This window comes from Peromyscus maniculatus, chromosome 3 (genome assembly GCF_049852395.1).
Source record: "Peromyscus maniculatus bairdii isolate BWxNUB_F1_BW_parent chromosome 3, HU_Pman_BW_mat_3.1, whole genome shotgun sequence".
Classification (NCBI taxonomy): domain Eukaryota; kingdom Metazoa; phylum Chordata; class Mammalia; order Rodentia; family Cricetidae; genus Peromyscus; species Peromyscus maniculatus.
Genome location: NC_134854.1, coordinates 38,393,875 through 38,415,114, shown reverse-complemented (window position 1 = coordinate 38,415,114; position 21,240 = coordinate 38,393,875). Strand labels below are relative to the sequence as shown.

At 42.2% G+C, this 21,240-nt stretch overlaps 1 protein-coding gene across 7 annotated transcripts in view; it reads right to left on the bottom strand.

Moving 5' to 3' along the window:
- Gsap (gamma-secretase activating protein) overlaps positions 1 to 21,240 on the bottom strand; it is a 97,931-nt gene that overhangs the window by 35,450 nt on the left and 41,241 nt on the right. For 5 of the 7 annotated variants that reach the window (XM_076565958.1, XM_006991059.4, XM_042272901.2 and 2 more), the window contains 10 exons: positions 20,538 to 20,642; positions 20,020 to 20,079; positions 18,615 to 18,658; positions 17,392 to 17,477; positions 10,155 to 10,232; positions 8,737 to 8,814; positions 4,883 to 4,975; positions 4,560 to 4,774; positions 1,215 to 1,284; positions 603 to 685 (listed from right to left, as the gene is read on the bottom strand). In XM_076565958.1, coding sequence (XP_076422073.1) covers positions 603 to 685; positions 1,215 to 1,284; positions 4,560 to 4,774; positions 4,883 to 4,975; positions 8,737 to 8,814; positions 10,155 to 10,232; positions 17,392 to 17,477; positions 18,615 to 18,658; positions 20,020 to 20,079; positions 20,538 to 20,642 — 912 coding nt within the window. The remainder of the gene's footprint in view (positions 1 to 602; positions 686 to 1,214; positions 1,285 to 4,559; positions 4,775 to 4,882; positions 4,976 to 8,736; positions 8,815 to 10,154; positions 10,233 to 17,391; positions 17,478 to 18,614; positions 18,659 to 20,019; positions 20,080 to 20,537; positions 20,643 to 21,240) is intronic. The other 2 variants (XM_042272903.2, XM_076565960.1) reach the window with 1 other exon arrangement.

Genomic DNA, 21,240 nt, shown 5'->3' with positions numbered 1-21,240 from the left:
TCCTTATAAAAATAGGGAAAGGTGTCATTAAAGTCAAAACCTACCAAGCAGTACCACAGTGGTCTAGCCACTCCTCATCCATAAAAACCTATTAAATACTTGAGTCTGGTCAACACAGGAGTAAAAATGTCATTTTCTAAAACACTGTCAGGAGGTTTAGTTCTGCCTGGCAGTAGAAAGAGTAGAAAGTGGAAAGACCTTGTGTCCACTCCATCAAGTCTGCTGTTTTATGCAATCCTGGCCAAGGGAAGAGATGCCCTGCATTTCAGAACATGTGTGCATGTATGCATATGTGTATATGTACGTATGTATGCTCACAGGATAGGATTTTACTATATGTGTGTGTCCATATTTACATATATACATATATCCTATGTGGTAAATTTTCACAGTGGCATCATATTGACCCTCAAAATACTCTAGATTTTGCAGCATTTAGATTTTAGACTTTCTAATTAGGGTTGTTTATGCATTCTGACAAGAAACTTCAATTCAGTTCCTTATCAGTCAAAACAGAAGTGAAATCATAGCCCTGATTACAATAACTGGAATGGTCTACCACTGGCCCACAGTGCTGAATCCACTAGACTTTGTTAACTTACTGCATTCCAAGTCAGCACAGAGGAGTATGGTAAGAGCATGTCCACGTCACTCATCTCTGGATATACACTCCAATAGGAAGAAGCTGAGTCGAGTTTTAAAAGAGACATGGCATAAGAAGAGAGAAATCAACACTGTAATTTAACCAAATCAAATAAACCAACGAGTTTTCATCACCTCATTCATGCTGCTGGGGGTTAACCATTATGATTTTATCTACAGCTTAAGATGTTCAGGTTCTCTTTTTTTTTACAATGAGAATAATATTTTTAAAAATCCATTTGGTATTGCTTCTGCCTAGATAATGTTATACCATTTATACACAGCCAACCAAGATAAAACTAGGCTAGGAAAGATGCATTTTACTGAAAATTTTGTTAATTAAAGAATCAAAATCTGATCTTATATCTCATCAGTCTCTGAGAACCACAGCTTCTTGCAAAAGCCACAAGAGAGTGAAATTTAATTAGCCACTGATTGCAATGAAGTTAAAAAAAAAAACCAACCTGCTCTTAAGCAGCACTTCGACAGAGGCATTCATTATCAATTTACTGATTTCTCTCAAGCAAAAGAGTCAAACATACAGCTTAAAGTTCAATATCAGCAGCACTTACCAATTAGAAATTCCTGAATGAGGTCAAATGAATGGCAGGCAGAGACATGCTCACAAATCCATTGAACAATCTTTAAAAACAAAGACCATAGAACCCTGTCAGCTTTTAAATCTACACTCAGTCCCACCAAAGCAATATAAAACACATAATAAACAATACATTCATGAATGAATTTTAAAAATTCTACATCTATTTTGGAGTGATCTGAAAAATACACCAACTTCCAGCTTAAAATCCAATATAGTCCCGGCTGAGCATGTCAGTATTGTAAATAAGGTGCTTTTTACATACCCTTTTAACTGGGGCCTTTGGGTAGGATCCAGATAAATCTTCTTCAATCCGACACATCCCCCCCCCCCCCAAGAATTGATGGTATTATACAAAGTTCCCATCATGAGAGCTACTGGACACAGGGTCTGGAGGCAACAACCTGGGCTTAAAGTTCAGTGCAGCATTCACTGAGAACATTGTCACTCCACTTCCCCATGAGGAGCACCTCTGTGCTCCCCTTGTTACTGACACATATGACCCTGTATGTCAGCAAACTCCTTCATGGTTTCTATCCCTATGTTCAACTGCTGGAGGAAGAGTTGTTGCAGAATATTATTTTAAAATGTGTTACATTTGTTTGTGCTGTGGAACATTTGTTTAATGATGCAAAGATATGTGGCACTCTTTTATGTTGCATTTGTTCAACTCTGTGAAGCTGTGCTACTGTGCCTGTCTAAAACACCTGATGGTCTAATAAGGAACTGAAGGGCCAATAGCAAGGCAGGAAAAAGGATATGCGGGGCTGGCTGATAGAGAGAATAAATAGAAGGAGAGATCTGGGAAGAAAAAAAGAAAGAGTAAGAAAGATCAAGAAGCAAGTAAAGAAGGGCCAGTCACCCAATCACACAGCCAGACACAGAATAAGAAGGAAGGAAAAGAAATACAGAAATAGAGAAAAGCAAAAGCCCAGAGGCAAAAGGTAGATGAGATAATTTATGTTAAGAAAAACTTGCTAGAAACAAGCCAAGCTAAGGCCAAGGCATTTATAATTAAGAATAAGCTAGGTGATAAGTGTGTGATTTATTTGGAAGCTGGGTAACCGGGCCCCCAAAGAGTAAAGAGCCAAAGAGCAAAGAGTAAAAATCAACATCAACAGGAAGTTCCCATCTCCTTCTTGACAGGTCCAGCATGCCCAGCCACAGCTCACTCTCAACAGGATGCTTTATTCTAAATCTATTGTTCCAGTTGTACTTATTTTAACATAGGTAATTTAATAAAAAAAATTCTATAGACAAGTGAAATGCAGATGCAAAAAGAGTATTGTTGCATCAATAAAAGTTGTATATTGTGGGAAGACTCAAGGGCATGTTTCTCAAACATGAAAAGACTAGATGTGGATTCTAAAACACTACATGATAGATGCAGAGGAAACAGCTATTAAGAACTAGGTAAAAGTATGCCTACACAGATTACTTGGAAAGGTCTCAAATTATTGATCTCCTTAGAAATAAATATTTAGGGGATGCTTGAGCAGATGGCTCAGTGGGTAAAGTGACTGCCACAGAAGCATGAAGACATGATCCCTAGAACCCACATAAAAGTGAGGGTGCAGAACAAGTCTGTAACCCCAATGCTGGGGCAGATACAAAAGAATCCTGGATGCTCCCTGGCTGGCCAGCCTGGCAGGAAAGAAAAGCCCCAGGTTTAGAGGGACCCATCTCAAAAATGAACATGGAGAATGACTGAAGAAGAAACACAATGTTAATTCTGGCCTTCCACACACAAGCACATAGGTGTGCATGCACACACGTGTGTGTATATACACATGGAGACACATGAATATTTATCCACATACACAAGCCTTTTAGGAAGAAATAGGAAATCAGAGATAGCATGTTTAGGATTGGTTTTGTGGGAGAAAATGACTGGTTTAGTTAGCTGATTCACAAAGAACAGGCCTTATTCTACACTAAAAGTAAGCAGATAAATGTATATTTTGTGTTTTTTTTAAAGTGTGCTTTTTTCAACTAACTAGTCAACTTCTCACCTCAGCCATCATTGATTGACAACAAGGTTTTCCGATCTTACAGGATAGCTTCAAAAGTAAATGACCAAGGAGATCACAGCGCTTCATAAGCAGCAGTGCACGATACAAACTAAACTATCTTATTAAAATTAATAAATATTCATCAGAAGAGCTTAGGCCTTTGGCATTTGTTTGTTTGTTCTGAGAAGGCTGTGACAGGAATTAATTCTATAGTCCAAGATAGCATCAAACTTACCATGTAGCCGAGGCTGGCCTTGAACTCACAGAAATACTCCTGTCTCAGCATTTGGGATTGCAGGTGTGAGGCACTACACCTGGCTTGCTTGGCCCTTTTGGTAATGCGTTATACCAAATACAGACACAGAGAGAAAATCATGTAGCTGAGAAACTCACTGTTTTCTGTGCGTCCTTGGAGGGGGCTGTGTTTACTGTATTGAAAAGCCAGTAGAGTGCTGGGTTTGGGGGCTCACACCTGATACCCCAGCACTTAGGAGACTGATGAGAACTACTTCAAATGTGAGGGCTGCTTGAGCCACAAAGTAAGTACCAGACCACCCTGAGCTACAGGGCAAAACCTCATCTCAGAAAAGCAGATAAAGGAAGAAAGGAGAATAGAGTAAGTAGTTGCCCTTTATTCTTAGGAGATACACTTCAAGACCCCTGTGAATTCTGAAACCACAGATAGCACCAAACCTTAGCAACACTGACAGACATCATTTATTCACTCATGAAGTCAAGAACTTTCAAGTTCTCATTTAAAGGAAACATTTTATGGTGAATCTTTGGCATATCTAAATGTCATGACCATTATTAGGTAAAATATGAGTATATGACACAAGTACCGTAATACCATGACAGTGATCTGGTAACCAAGACAACTGCTGCATATGAATGGGCAGGTAGCACATACAGCATGAATACATTGGACCAAGTGACAGTTCACAATCCCAGGCCAGGTGGAGCGAGATGGCGTAAGATTCATCACATTACTTAGAAGAGCATACCACGTAAAACACATGAATTGCTTCTTTGGGGGATTTTCCATTTAATAGTAGTAAGCCAGAGTTGATGTACATTAGCTGAAGTCATGGAAGGTGAAATGTTGGGTAAGGGAAAGGAACAATTGTACTCAAGAGCCAGATAGATGTACCCTCACAGCCTGAGGCCTGGCAGAGAGCCCCCAGAAAGGAAGCACCAAGTAAAGACACTGCCACCAAGCAAAAATAACTTCTGACCCTCCTGAAGCAGCAAGTAAGTATATTTGGTGTTGTCTGTTGCCAGTGTTTGAACTCACGCTATCTGCTCACCTGATCTTCCTGGAAACCTGGGTCTCGACCACAGGAGAGTACACAGTGCAGTGCAGCCATCTTCTCACAGTCCAGGCGGGCGTTCCACAGGAGCCACATCAAGTAGGACTGGTCAAGGGCTGCTCTGTAGACCTTTCCAGAAGAGCAGTCCAGTATCAGGGACCCTGGCAGAGACTGCAAAGGACCGGGAGGTAGCACGGCAGCCATTTTGTTTCCTAGCAAACAAAAAATAAAAGCAGATGGTCAAATGAGCCTCTCTGACCCAGACAGGTGCTGAAGTCAGAGCAAGCCCAAGGAGACTGCATCCGCGAGAGACACCATACCTGTCAGAAACAGACTGTGGCAGATCAAGTCTGGGTGCTGAATGTTAAGTAAATGGAGGAAATGACCAGGGAAGTAAACAGCCACAAGGTAGCCTATAGGAAAGAGAGATTGGAGTCATCCACATGTGATAAAGTCTACCTAGGTGCAGATAAACCTGAGAACAACATGTTTTACTTTGAATATGGCAAAGCAGAATTAATTAATTAACTTACTTACTTATTTATTTATTACCAGTAGCAAATGTGATTGATGTGAGTATTGTCATCCGAACAGGCAGATCTGACTGGCCCTGTGTGTGGCTCACCCTCTTTGTACACTAAGTCATGGCTTATTATTTATGCCAATGGTTTTGTTTCTGAGAATCTTTTATGTGAATCTAAGTGATCTGGGAAGAAATTTAGAAGAAAAATATCAAGCAACATGAATGACTCCTCAATGTGCTGTGCTGGGAACAGCTTGTAATGGGAATTTTCTTCATCTCTTTGATGGCTTGAGGAAGCTATGAAATGCAGTTTCCCGTACTGAGTCATCATCGTTTTGTGTAGGAAATTTTAAGGTTGGTATTTATCCAAGTGTGTCTCTGGGAGCCTTGGCATTCTGTGCAATAGTCATTGGTTTCCCTGTGTACCTAGTAATCAGAACATATGTGCCCAAATTGAGATACAATATAAAAATAGGCTCCTAGGGTCTCACAAAAACAGAGTAGTGCTTTTATAAAAGAAACTTCTGTCAGCTATCGGAGCTCCTTCCTCTAAGAGGAGCACGCTGGTCTTCCACACGCTGTGAAAGCAGCTGTGGAAAGGAAGGAAGGAGGACAGGAAACTCCAGCCAACTGAAGTGTCCTTCGGGCTGAAGTGACGTCAAAGAGCAGAGAACTGCAGAGTCCTTCCCGCCACAGCAACACCGCTGGAGCAAATGACAGAGCTGTTCAGAGGGACCCACCACAAAGGGAGTCCAGAGAGCTGTGCTGGCTCTAACATGGCGGGCGTCATGGTGGTGCTCTGTCCCAGGCCGGAGGACATCTGAAAGGTACTGTGGAGTCACACAGTTGTGGGGGTGGGGTAGGAGATTCCTACTAACATTTGTTTAGTGGACTCTAGGGCTTGTCTATCCAACAGTGTGTGGGACAATCTGCCATAAAAAATCAGTGCTTCATCCAAAACATCAGCAGCTGCCTGACAGGTCGATGATGGCTCTTACTCGTGCACTGAGCCAATCTCTATCATTTTTATCACGTTTATTCACTTGTTTGGGGAGTGTACGTTGAGGACAACTTGTAGGAGTCGGCCATGCTGGGACTGAACTTAGGTCAGGGTTGGGACCAAGAGCCTTTACCCATCAAGCTTTCTTGCCTGCCCTAGGTTCGCTTTCTGAGGACAGGAAACCGGTGCAGATGTGACTAGGACCTTGAGATGAGGAGGGAATCCTGGACTACCCTGGAGGATTCAGTGTGATCAAAGTGTTACTAAGAGGAAGGGAGAGAGGAACCTGCCTGCAGGAAGTGACCACACAGTGACAAAGCGACCAGGATGATGGAACTAGCCCCTAGATGCCGGAGGAGGCAGGAAGTACCTTAGTCGCTCAGCACACCTTTCCAGTTCTGAACTCCAGCCTGGGAACAGAATGCTTCTGCTGTCTAAACCCGAACTTTGTGGTCATTTGTTATGCAGCGATGGAAAACGGTAGGATGCCTCTTAAGAAAGACACTGAAAGGAACCTGGGCACAAATCTAACCCTTTCTCAGCTCAGCTTCTGTGTCTGGGTGATGGGGATATCTTCTACAGGCAGAGCTGTTGTAAAATATTCAACGTGCACTATTTACTAAATGGTGTCTTTTATTTATATGCCTGACTTATACACATCCTTTTGTGTGGCGATTGCCTCCACGTTAAAGCCTCCCTCATAGAGGGAAAGGCAGAGGCTCATCCATGTTCCTGTAGGTAATCGCAGTAAACACACTGGTTTACCAAGATGGACTTGGGTAGAATAATTTCTTTTGTCTGTTGTTGCTCTGTCTTGGGTGAACAGGAATTTCTCTGTTTCCCCAGGAAACATAATGCTACAGCTATGTATAGAGTCCAGAAGAAGAAGAAGAAAGTTAAGTCTCTATATTCCAATCAATGCAAGCCCTTTTCAGCAGAGTAATAATAAATGGAAATTATAAGCAATGGATAGCAAAACATACTACTCAAAAAAGTAACTTTTATAATAGAACAGTTTAAATCTTAGATACAACTTTATGGCTATTAATAAATAATGCTTAAGAATAAAAGACAGCTGTGTGAGACAAATTGTGTTTACAAACTCTGGTATTTCTGCCCTCTGCAAGACCATGGACTGAATCATGCCATCCTTTCTAACTGTTCCCAGGAGGAGGAAAGGAAGACAGCGCAGGCCTGGAAGAGCATGGTTAGTGGATAGGTGCCCGTTACTGCTGAGATGAATGTGGACGCAGCACTGCTGATGGGAGCCATGCCAGACTCTCCATCTCTCCCCCGTCAGGAAGCAGCAGAGCCAAGCTCTCCAAGGCCAGTTCCCAGGGTCCAATATCATGTCCAAGTGTGCCATGCACTGGACCACACAGCAAAAGATACTTAACCTCACCAACAGAATCATTCAAAATAAAAAAAAAAATGGGGGCTTATTTTTAGTCCCCTCTTCTCCCGGTTTCCTCACACTCATTAGTCAAACCTTTGTCATAGAAGCCAATAGACTGGCAGGCAGGGAAAGGAAAATCTACCAAAGAGTCATGAGCTGTAAACCCGAAGCTTTTCCCCTTCAAATGCTGTGTCCTTCCCATATGTAAGCAGGTCCCAGAGCTGTCACCAGTCACTTACACTTTGGGCCCCCCTTCCACGTGGCCTTGGAAAGTGCTTTCGGTGTGGAGATGCAACCCTTTCTGTGCTCTCTTCACCATGTGGAGACCATCACATGCTCCCTTCTAAGACTAAGTTTCCTCTCACCGTATCTAGAGAAAACAATTCACTTAAGCTGGTCCACACATCACTAATGGGGGCTTCTGCTAGTCTTTATGATCAATGGGAGGGAACAGACAACTGTCTAAAGGCCTTTCTTCCTCTAGAATTCAGGGCCAACATGATTTATGATTTCTCACAGGCTCTTAGGGGACATGCTATTCATGGTCATTTGTATACTAACAAATTGCTTTTTAAGGGCTGCTTCCAAGAAAACTCACAGCCTGGGATCTCTAAAAAAGGAAGATACGCTTCAACCCCAAAAGCTGATGAGCTGAGTAAGAGGGGTGTGTGCCAGAGAAAACCTTGTCCCCTCAGACTGAAAAGGGTCAGTGACTGTCACAAGCCATGTCTCGGAGGTATGAGAAAATGGAGTCATGGAGAAAAGAGTGAAGCTCGGGCAGAGTGTGACCACTGAGCAGAGCAATGTTGGAAGAACAGAGTAGGGAGAGGTCCATCTCCGTTACCACTGTGCTCCTTAGTTTTATTGTCAACAAAGGAGAGTCACCTAGGAAGAGGGAAGTCAAGAATTGCCTAGATCATATTGGCCTGTGGACAAGTCTTCTGTAGGGCATTTTCTTGATGAATAATTTATGTGGGAGGCCCAGTCCACTGTGGGAGGTGCATCCCCTAGGCAAGTAGGCCTGAGAGGTATAAGAAAGCATGCTGAGCATGATCCAGAAGAGGGAGAGAAGAACAACCAGTAAGCAGGCAGCATCCCGCCATTGTTTCTGCTTCCTGCCTACCTAAGTTCATGCCCAACTTGCCTCGGTGATGGTAGACTGTTACCTGGAAGTGGGAGCTGAAATCAAGTCTTTCTCCCAAGTTGCTTTTGGTATGTTTACCACAGCAACAGAGGAGCAAACCAGGATACCCACCGAGGTTGAGAAAAGTAATGCCCTTTGCCACGTGTGAGTCAGCACTCCCAGAAGCAGCAGTAAAGGTCTTTCTGTATCCTGCAGATGAAGAACATGAAGCCAGAGAAAGTTAAGAAACAAGGCTAGCATTGACCTCACACTGTGTAACGCAGACAGGGTAAGCACCTGCTGGCCTCTAGAATTCATGGTGCCCTCACTCTCCAAAAGCCACCAACGTGGACCATCTGAGGGCAGTCACAGTGGAGCAGATGTGCCAGTTCAGGCAAACCTAGCCTTGGAGTGTGTGGGGGGGCCTTAAGGGGGGTCCAATGGGGTCTGCTTAATATCTAAGATGGAAGTGGTCTCAGGGCTCATTTCTACAGTTTTTACCAACCTGCTAAGATTTCTCCAACTCAGTCCCACGTTTAGTGAGAAAGGGGATTAAGCTGCGGATGAAACTGTGCTGGCTTCACGCTACTCCTCTAACTTAGTCTATGTGCTGCTTGGAATTACTATTAGAAACACACAAAAATGTCTTGCACAACCTTACACTGCTTAAGAATATGTCTACAACTAGTTCTGAAGTTACTTTTAGTTGATCCATTAAAAATTTCTTAAACTTTTCTGCCTTGATTTCTAACACCCTAGTAATATCAAGCACTACTCCAGGATTCTAAACTTTTATGTGGCTTGGCATAAAAGAAATTGAGTGTTGGAACAGAAATTCCATCTTTAAAAAGTTTCAGCCACACTCACACATGCACTCTACAAATACATTAGTCTCTCTCTGTAGCTCTGGCTGGCCTGGAACTTGCTGTGTAGGCCAGACTGGCCTTGAACCTGGAGACATGCCCGCCTCCGCCTCCTGAGTGCTGAAGTTAAAGGTGTGCGCCACCATGCCTGGCACAACTGTAGATTTTGAGGAATTAACAAACAAGCAAAAATCCTCCTAGGCATGGTTCAAACTAAAACTACTGCAGGGTGTGCTGTGACCACAGAAGCGGCAGAGGCCGACATTTCACCCCACACCCCAGAATGTTGAAATGAAGTAAATATCTTAGTTTGATAGTATAGCATACTCTGGAATGACAGTCGGTTTACATTTGAGATCAAAGAAGATTTTAACTAAATTCCTATGTAACTATGTAGATTAAAGTTCCATTTAGAAATGACTAAACGGTAAACCAACACACTTTGGCAAATACATCCATTAGAAATGGTCCATAGTCTAGAACAAGCCACATGCTGATACAAAAACATATGCAGTATAAAAGTTACCTATCTTACTATTTACCATTAATTAATTTCTTCATAAAACATAACTACACAGTTAATCATAAAATATACTGATAATACTGCTTGCTAAGTGTTAAGATGTTTGCAATTTATCTAATTTGTTACTATTTGGAAAAAGTAAAAGAGAATAAACTAAGAAGTACCTTTATGAAGGTAAAACACTGAATATGTGATTTTTTTCCAAGAGTCACACTTTGGGCTGTAACATACACACAAACTCCCTAGGAAAAAGAAGGTATTTAGTAAAATTTAAGTAATCTGCATAATAAATTTCCATAATAGTCACCTACTTCTATTCCTTTAGATATCCTTCCCCATCTGACTTCATAGATTATTCCTAAAGTCTTTACAGAGTGGTATTAACAAGTTGCTATGAAATTCCATGTCAGCATTTATCATCCAGTTACAGGCAGTGCACTGTGGCAGGCACTGAGGGTGGGAAATGAACAGACACACACTCCTCTGCACGGGAAGCTGTGGGACTCTAGGAAAGGTCCCCCTGCATGAAGCTGAGATGAATGTGCACACACTGTCATCTTACCTAGCTGTCCCCTCCCAGTCATCTCTCAGAGCTCTGGATCCCAGCTATCCAAACTGTGTTCTTTTTAAAGAAGACATCCGGTATTTTTAAAGGAAGATTGAAGTGCGAACTATGGACCTTTCCTATGAGTAATGAGAGTAAATTCGTGAGATGGTCCTCTCCCATGCTGGGTCCCTGAGAGCTTTGGCCCACACCAGAGCACGGTTTCCCCGACCTTCACTAGCTGCTGCATCTTTCTCACTGTGCAAAACTCTGCGTTACCTCTCGTAGCTGCTGCTAATGTCAGTTACCTACGAACGAAGATGCTGTGCTTCAACGGATCCTGGTTAAGAATCCCTCATCAACAGTGCGGACCACAAGCGTTCAAATTCTGAAGTAAACTTTGCTGGCCGAGCATCCCTAACCCAGTCTTGCTGTTGTGTTAGCAGAGTTTTGCAGCAGAGCCCTGGCTGGTCCGGAGCTCACTCTGCACAGCGGGCCAGCCTTGCCTCCTCTTGTCCTCTGTCTCCCAAGCCCTTGGTCTACAGAGCACACTGCCTCTGGCCAGTTAGTTCTCCAAGCCTCGGTTTCTTCATCTGTACATTTAAAATTATAGAAACTACTTCTTAAAGTTCTTATATGAGGATCAAATAATCTATATCAATCTCTGGCAAAAATATTTATATCTGGTTCCAACTGTTAGCTGCTATTATTATTATTCCAGAATAATTTGGCTGCTATTTTTAAGTTGGAGGAAGTCATGGTTTAAAAAAACAAAATATGCTCTTAATGTAATATCCAGAGACTTTTAGTGAATATCCATCAATGATGAAGATAACATCTCCACATTGGCTCACTTTGGGGAACCATTTAGACAATGAAAACTATTACAGACAAGTTTTTCCAAGGAAATTATCTCATTGGAACAATTATTAAAGGGCTCTATAAAATGCTCCAACACTGGCCCAATTCTGAGGACTTGCCATCATGCAAGTAGGAGGTGGGAGGTTCAGCACCTCACTCACTGCCTCCCTGCAGGTTCCCACAGAAGGGAAGGTGGCCAACTTAGATCCTCCATGCTCGTCTAACCACAGCGCCTAGTCAGAGCTGACCACCAGGTAGAGAAGCAATATTTTCTCTTCAGTGATTTGTTTGCCTTCCTATCGTAATAGATTTATTAGAAATGTTCGCATGAACTCACAATCTTAAGTGACTCACACGTGGCCTGGCACTGGCGGTAGCACTGTGCCCTCCAGTAACTCTTAGGAGCACACCCATCATTCAGATGTCAGCCTTTCGTTCCCTGGAAGGCACCCAATTTCATTGCCTAGAGCAGGAAAATACAGGACAAAGGAGCTTCAAGAGTGTAAAACCAATGCTGAAGAGACACAGTGGCCCCAGGCCCTAGGTACGATGGACCGCTGTCAAGCATCTTCAAGTCGCCTTCGTTTCGGAAAGAGAGAGGTAAAATGGGCATGTATCGGCCCTGAATCTATCTGCATTCCTTTCTCAACCCCCATTTCCAGGCTTCAAGACCCAGATCTACACTATCACAGGGGAGCTACACTTGGATTAGGCAAGTTGGGACCTTTCTCTAATCTTACTTTGCTGGAGTAGGTCTCAGTGGAAAAAAGGCCATGGTGGGAAACCAGAAAGGGAGGCTTGGTCCAGAAAACTCCTCCAAAGAGAAAAACCACGGCTCCATTCTGTCCAAACAGTGGATAGCAGAACGGCCCAGCCAAACAAAATTACCTGCGAGCCCAGGTCACAGAACTTCTCCTGTTTGCAAGGTGCTCATTGCATCACAAGAAACTGCACAGGAAGTGGCTCACCCCCCAACCCAGACTCTGCCTCCCAGCGCTCCCACACAGTCCCGCTGCTGCTGCCATGTCCGCTGCTCTTCTGTGCTGTATTAAATAAACCACTTTCTATTTACTCTGGCCTGTAGTTGGATTCTTCCACCAACTTGCCTAGCCACACCACAATCTTGTCTATTTTAACCATAGAGGTAAGAAATCTTTTTTTAAACCCAGTTGGAAAAATACGGGGACTGGCAACTTACTGCCCCAAACAACAGCAACAAATGCTGCTGCAGCTTGTTTATGTCACTTGACACAGACTTACTTTTTCTACTGCAAAACTGACTACAAAGAATAAGGCCCATTTTCTACCCTCCTAGACATTGCCAAGAAAGGGAGAGAGACACTTCTGCATCTTGTACCAGATGAACTCAATATGTTAAGTTGTGGTAGCCCTTTTATAAGTTATGGTTGCTACTGTTCATAATGAGTTCCTCTGAATAAAATAAAAAGGGAAACTCCACAGAGAAGTAAAGCCTGAAGTGGTAGAGCCTACTCAGGTCATCCCTGTGAGCCTCCCAGGTCATCCCTGTGAGCCTCCCAGGTCATCCCCGTGAGCCTGCTCAGGTCATCCCTGTGTGCCTGCTCAGGTCATCCCTGTGAGCCTGCTCAGGTCATCCCTGTGAGCCTCCCAGGTCATCCCTGTGAGCCTCCCAGGTCATCCCTGTGAGCCTCCCAGGTCATCCCTGTGAGCCTCCCAGGTCATCCCTGTGAGCCCCGCATCTTATTTCATCCCATCTTCAAAAGCAAAATTCTTTCTGCTAGCCTTCTCCCATTTTTCTTTCCCACTAAATATATCCCGTAAGCATTTAAATAATTGGAGTCTAAAAAAATCCTGGAGCTGGAGTGATGGCTCAGCCATTAAGAACATTGACCACTCTTCCAGAGGACCCAGATTCAATTCCCAGGACCCTCATGGCAGCTCACAACTGTCTGTAACTCAAGTTCTAGGGGACCCTACACCCATAGCAAAACACCAATGCACATAAGAAAGAAACCCCTGAATCCATGCCCACTCCCTGCTGCTACCTCTCTCACAAGCTTCTATAGCTTTGTCTTCCTCCTTGTGCTGCTCAGCTTAAGCAGAGTCAAGATCTCTCTCCAGACACCAACACCGGCGGCTCCCGGTGCCAGCCCCTGGGAACGCCATCTCCCACCGCACTACCGGCTCTTCTCCTGGGCGAGACCTCACTCTGCCTCCGGTCCCTGTGCTATCCTTTTGTCCTTTTCAGTTAGATGCTCCTCCTGACACTCGAGCTCCCAAGCACCTTCCCTTCTCACCTCATCTCCTCCCGTGGCTTCAATGCTGGACACACTCTGACTGCTCTCATATTTATTCACCGTTGCTCCTGACACCTCTTCTGTGCTCCAGGTCTCTTATTAACATGCTCAAAACGGAGCCCATGATCTTCCTTCATGCGTCCACAAAGGCTCCTACACCTCGGTAAAGTGCCGTCAGCATTCACTTGCTGGTGCCAGAAACCCAAGAATCTTTCCTCTCCACCTCCTTATAGGAAGGTATCTCTGCTTCATCTCCAAAATGTGCCTTGCCCCCGTCTATTTCTCTATATTCTTCTGCCCATTGCAGTTCAAGTCCTCGTCATCTCAAATGTGACTCTGATCTCATCTGAACCTGATCTCCTAGTTCTCTTTCCTCCTCACACCTCTCTCCATCCAGCAGCTACAGTGATGGCCTTTTATTATATTTATCACTGCAGATTAATGACACACAGTAGCAGGCCTCACTGTGACATTTTTCTATACAGCCATACATGATAGTTTGCTCATACCCACCTCCCCGGCCAGCTTCTCCCCTGCTCCCCCGTCTCTTTACGTTTCCCTGGTAGCCCTTCTACTGATCTCAGGCCATCTTTTTTCTTTGTTCTAGTTCCCACATATAAGAGAAAACATAATATATTTTTATGTCTAGATTATTTCACTTAACGTAATGATCTCAGTTCCATCAATTTCTCTGCAGGTAACATGGTTTTGTTCTTCTTTGACTGAACAACAATCCATCGTATGTACACACCACATTTAACCAGGCATAATATGTTGACAAGCACTGAGGCTGATTCTGTAGCTTGGCTACTGCGAACACCGCTTAAGAATATATATCCAGTCATATCACTGCCTGCTTATTACACTTTAGTGAAGGAGTATTAATGGATCCTAAAACTGTTAGGTGAAGTTGTCAGGAAATAGTCATGTGTTTCCAAATTATTATTCAAAACTAACTCATTCCAAGGTTAAAATATACCTTTGGAGGGCACTTACACATGGTTGCTACTTAGCCACATGACAAAATCTGGCATCTATATAAACAGTTGCAAGACATCCTGACATTATGTACCTCCTGCTCTGATGCAAATGAACTTCACAACACCATTGTGAGGTAGTCTCACAAAAACTTAACCTGTGTCTAACTCTGCCACCGTGCCTAACTTCTGTTTTATAGGAGACACAAAGAATAGTGGGGAATTTTTAAGGCTTCCACCTGAAACAAGGAGTTAAATCCAGAATGTGGGACACTTTCAAAGGTAAATCACTCCTCAATATGTTCAATTTGTGAAAAAGGAGTTGGGACAGAGGTATAAAAGAAATTGTACATTAAAAGACACCACAGATAAAGTGTATTGGTTAAAGTAATTGATTTCTTTTAAGGATAATGGAACATGGGTTATCTGAAAAAGTATCTGACGAGATACACACTGAATTATTTGGTAGTCAAGTGTGTAGTGTCTGAATGTTACTTTTGTTTTTCGGACAGGGTCTCACTATTGAGCCCAAGCTGACTTTAAACTCACAGCCCATCTTCCTCGGCTGCTTGAGTGTTGAGACAACAGGTGTGTACCGTCAACCTACCTACAATCTGCTCTTAAATGGTTTACTTATATATGGGAAGATGATAAAGGAAATACTGAAAATTATATAATTAAACAAGACATATAAGTATTCGTTATATTTTTAATTATTTTATATGCTTGAGCATTATGAAATAATTGTGATAAAAAACTCTATGACTTTTCATAAATCTTAGAATAAAACCTAAAAGCTTTTATGGTCTGCAAGGCCCTACTTCATCTAGCCCTGCCTACATCATCACCTTCCTCTCTCAGTCCCCCTCCTCCCCACCCCTGCTCACAGTGAGAGATGTTCATAGACAGTTTCCAGCTGAACAATCACAGTCTTTGAATTCACCAGGACTGGTTGATGGAGGGGCACGTGTGGCTGAGGAAGACTGGGTTGATAGGATAAACAATGGAATGGATTATGAAGGAGTGTGGTAGGAAAAAGTACTTTTCAGGACTAAAGGAGAACGGGCTGGAATGACTGGGAGAGAGGGAGAAACAGAGACGAACATATTTCAAAACTCTGCTACCTTCTATTAAATATTCACCATATAATCTCCTAGCTTCCTGTAATTCTCATTCTTAGTATTTATCATGATTCTATTTGAATAGTATGTGTGCACTTATGAAATGTCTAGAATCTTCACCAACAGTAGCCTCTACTAAGGGTCAGGTCATGTTTGCTCATCACTGTGTTGCTCAAACTTGGTCTGGGAGGCTGGAGAGACAACTCAGCAGTTAGGAGTGCCTGAGGGCAGTCAACTGCTCTTGCAAAGGACCAAAGTTTGGTCCCCAGTGTCCTCGCTAGATGCTTTACAACCCCCTGTGACTCTAATTCCAGGAGATCCAATGCCCTCTTCTGGCCTCCACAAACACCTGCATCCATGTGTGCGTGCGCGCACGCACGCGCACACACACACACACACACACACACACACACACACACTCGATTAAAAACAAAGTATTTTGAAAACCCTAGCACACAGTAATGCTCCATGTTAGATTAATATGTGAATGGCACATATTTTTTCTTTAAATAATTGTATATGTTTATGGAGACTATGATTTCAATTAAAAAATTACTCAAGAAGGAATATATCTGCTGAGATTGATATATTAAAATGGCTATTATGCTTTGTTTTCAGGGTTGATTTAGATGTTAATTGAATTTGATATGCTTTCTCAGAAGATTGAATACATATAATCATATTTCTCTTTCATTTTAGGTTCCCTTTCCCCCTTTCCATGTTCTCTACATAAACAGACATGTGTCAAGCTCCAGCCTCTAGAACAGCAGTCTGTCACACAGCATTTATGTCCAGGTACATAGGCTTAGACGCCAAACATGGGCCGAGGAGATAGCTCCACGGGTAAAAGTGCTTGACACAAAGCCTGACATGAACCCAATCTTGCAGCCCACATGGTGAAAGAATTCTCTCCCACAGTTTGTCTTCTGGCTTCCACATGCATGCATGCAATGGCACACGTGCCCACAAACACACACAACACATGCAAAACAATGTAACAAAAAATAAATAATTAGAACACAGTACATCAGTAACGCTGACATAGAAAGCATTTCCTATGGGAAAATGTGCATTGAGTAAATGTGAATCCACCCACTCTATTAAAACAACAACAGTAAAATCTATTAGAACAATTACCCTGTTGGTGGTGGCTTTTCTCATCAATACAAATACATATTAAATCCTAGTGCGAGGACACTCATCACTGTGTGTCACTCACCTTATGCCATTAGGAGTCAGCCCTACGTTCCCCGCTCAGTGACAAAAGGGTAAGGTTGCAGTGGAGAAGATAATGTGACATATGAATGCACATAAATATCCATTTGATGATTTTTTTGTTTGTTTCTGGTTTTTTGAGACAGGGTTTCTCTCTGTAGCTTTGGTGCCTGTCCTGGATCTCTCTCTGTAGACCAGGCTGGCCTCAAACTCACAGAGATGCACCTGGCTCTGCCTCCTGAGTGCTGAGATTAAAGGCATGCACCACCAATGCCTGGCCCATTTGATGATTTTTAAAATAATGTGGCTGTTTTATTTCATTTTCAGGCTTCACATAGTTGAACAATGACTGTAATTTATATAGAACTCAAGTTAGTAAAAACAGGTAAGGAGAATCCTGACTCTACCTGTGTGGTTGGTAAAAATGCACAGAGAAGGCTGACGACACAACTTGTCTTGGTCTTGATAACAATCATATCCAAAGTTGACAAATCTAAGATTACAAAGGAAAAGAAATTGAATGCATTTAAAAAGGTATTCTCTTTATACATGCTATAACCACTACAACACACTCACAGAGGCAGAAAAATGTTTCTGATATATTTCAGCAGAAAATTTTTGTTTAAAAAAATGTAAAACAGTGATTAAAAATATATTGCTACATAAAAGATATGGGCCTGGCAATAGACAGAAAATGTTATTGCTTAGAACATATGTTTTCATAATATTTGTGATTTATAGTAAATGTTATCTAAAATATGCACATATGTGTTCAAAATAGGCCCAATTAGATATCATACACGTTTAATTAAAGCCGGCAAAGCACTGAATGGCCCAGGACTGCCATCACTCTGATTCTGGAAGACTCTTTTCTTCTGACCTTTGAGGCACTCTGTTCTGTTTCACTTCTTTTTAAATTCTGTAGCTTTTTACCTCACATAAAATACTCTGTAAAAAGAAAAGTCTTGCCTTTTGTGTAAAGAAGAAAACAAGAAAAAATAAATAAAGCAAGAAACTGGGCTGAGTTACAAGTGGGTTGACCTGTGACCTCTTGTTGGCAGTAAGAAACATTTTGACGTTTGCTCTAAATGCATTCATGCTGACTCACAGACCCTCTTGTCAGTCACAGGGAGACAAGCACTTCCACACACCAAAATAAATGCAGGTGCCCTACAGAAATGCATGGCTAAGAAAATCAACACAGCTGACTTCACACATGTAATTCTGTGTCCATTGACAAATCAGCTTATAGTCTGTAAAGAACAGGAATATTAATGATAGATCCACAAGGGACTAGGCAGATGGCTCAGCAGTTAAGAGCACTGGCTGCTCTTCCAGAGGAACCAGATTTGATGCCCAGCACCCACAGGGCAGGCCACAACCTTCTGCAACTCCAGGTCCCGGGGATCTGACGCCCTCTTCTGGCCTCTGCAAACACTGTACACACATGGTGCATAGACATATATGCAGGCTAGACATCCACACACATAAAACAAAAGTAAATAAATCTCAAAATAGATGCATAAAATATCAGACTGTTCCACTATCTACCTATCACAATTAAAAGAAGATGTCATCATTTTGCTACCTATAAATGTCTATGAAATTTAACATTCTATGGATAACTTACTTAAATCCTAAGCCACTCAATGATATGTCCAAGGGCATTTCAAACTGTCAAAAAAATGAGAAGGCGATCAGCATTAAAAATGACATTAGGGGTCTTCCCTAGAGAAAAGCATTTCAACTGATTTCCAATGACAAATGGTCAGCCCTGAAATCATGCAAATAACATTATACAGACATGTATATACACATATCATATATGCATACAGTAAGTAACATTATACAGACATGTGTATACATATTCATATATACATACAATAAGTAACATTATACAGAATTGTGTATACATATTCATATATACATACAATAAGTAACATTATGCAGACATGTGTATACATATTCATATATGCATATAATAGGTAACATTATACAGACATGTGTATACCTATCCATATAAGCATACAATAAGTAACATTGTAGAGACATGTTTGTACATATTCATATAAGCATACAATAAGAATGAATGAAAGGAAAGGCCATGGATTTGGAGGAGAATGGGAAGGCACATGGGTAGGGTTTGGAGGGAGGAAAGGGAAGGGAGAAATTTTATAACTATATTATAATCTCAAAGAAATTTCAGTAAAAAAATTACATGATAATGGTTGTGAAATGCAAAGCAAGCTGCCAGTGCTCGGCTGGCCTGCTGATAGAATCCACTTAACCATCCTCCCCAAAGGCGAGACCCAGAACCCACAGGGCAGGGAGTCTACTGGGAATATCTTGGTTTACAGATACATTCAGTGCACGTTTCTTTCCTACAAGGCTAATTCTGCCTTCAATGAATACCATGAACAGATTGTGTAGTAGGACAATTAACAGCCACACCTTTTACAAGACAGACATTCAGGGAAGGAAGGGAGCCTGGGATGTCTTCTGGAGTGGGTGAGCTAAAAATGGGGCAGGAAATGATAAGAAAGTCTTGTAATAGTGTGAAACCAATATGTGCTTGATACCAATATTGGTCCTAAGAAAGGAAGGAAATGGTGTCCATCCCAGATAAAGACATATGCAGTGCCTTACCATAGACAGACCAACCCCCCAACAGCTTTTCCAAGGGTGACGCTAGGTGCTTACTAAACTATACACTCTAACTGACTTCCTTCCTCATCCTCAAACCATTCTATTCCTGATTCCTTTTGAGTCAATAACTTGCAACCACTTAGAGCAACCTGCTCTTGATCACATCTATTCCTTCCTCCAAGCCCCTCTTAGGGCAGCTGCTTTCAAAACATACTCTCTTATGCATCATATCCTCTTCACCTGCATCAACTGCGCATCTGATCTCAAGACAGCAGAAACCAAGTTATTTGATCATGCAAGTGACTGGCACAATTTCAAAATACCAGAAATGCTGCTTATGATTTCAACTCTAGTAAAATTTCCTCAGATAGCTCATTCTGTGTACTTACCATTAAATTAAAGCTTTCGTCTGCCCAAAACTGGATGCACTTCAAGACACTCTTTGATTTCTAGAAAAGAAAATGCTTGATATCTTATCTCCAAGAATAAAAAAGCTGAAGAGAAAAGTGGTCAAGAAGCAGTAACAGCAAAACCTGTTTATTGTCTTTAATAAACCTTCATTGGCTGTTCCTATTAATGGTAATGTAGCTATTAAAATACTACAGCAGAGGCTGGAGAGACGCCTCAGTGGGTAAGGGCTCTGGCTGCTCTCCTAGAGGACCTGGGTTAGATTCCTGGTGCACACATTACAGCTCAAAGCCATCTGTAACTCGGTCCCAGAGGATCCAACGCCCTCTTCTGGCCTCTTCGAACACTGCACACACACGGTGCATAGACACACATGCAGGTAAAACACCCATATGCATAAAATAAAAATAAATAAATCTCAAACATTTTTTAGGACACAGCAGTGATGTCAAAATTATATTGTTTCTATAGAAACAGGTACCCATGGGCTAGTTCTTACCTCCAGTTCAATGTAGTATACTCTCTGCTCTGACATATCCCATTGAGCCCAAACAAAATCTTCAGCTATTCTGTCTCTTGGGAGATGGCTAGAATTTCTAATCACCTGGAGACAAAATGATTTTATAAGTAAGTATTTTAAAAATGACATCTTAAGTCTTTATTTACACATATCCTATCCCTGTGAGACACGTAAATGCCCCTACTTAATTATTAGCACCTCCCCCACATCCACAACATAAATGCTTTTCCTATAAAATGTTTGAGGCATCATCGCCTCTTTCCTTATGCCCTACGCTCTGTTCTTCTCAGCTTAACAGGCAGTTTTGCAGAGGCCACACCTTCCACAAACATGTGTACTAACAGAAGTTTATAACTTCCTGCTGTAATCACACCCCTTTGATCAGGTCTCCAAAGACAAAGGCTCATGATACCAGGCCTAATGGAGAACACTGTAGAGCCTGGATGAGCTGTTCACCATCTGGTGGCTTTGGTCATGGTCTCTTCTTTACGTGTTTCACAACACATAAAGGGGTGGCATTTCCCATCGATCAGCAATACTTGACTCTCACCCTTCAAGATCTGACTTGGATTGCCTCTTGGACAAAACCTCACCTCAGAATCCCTATACAAAGGCAAAGTTCCTTGGCTCTGTATTCCTGTGGGGCTTTTGTGTGCTTCTCTTAGTTACACCTGAGGACCTT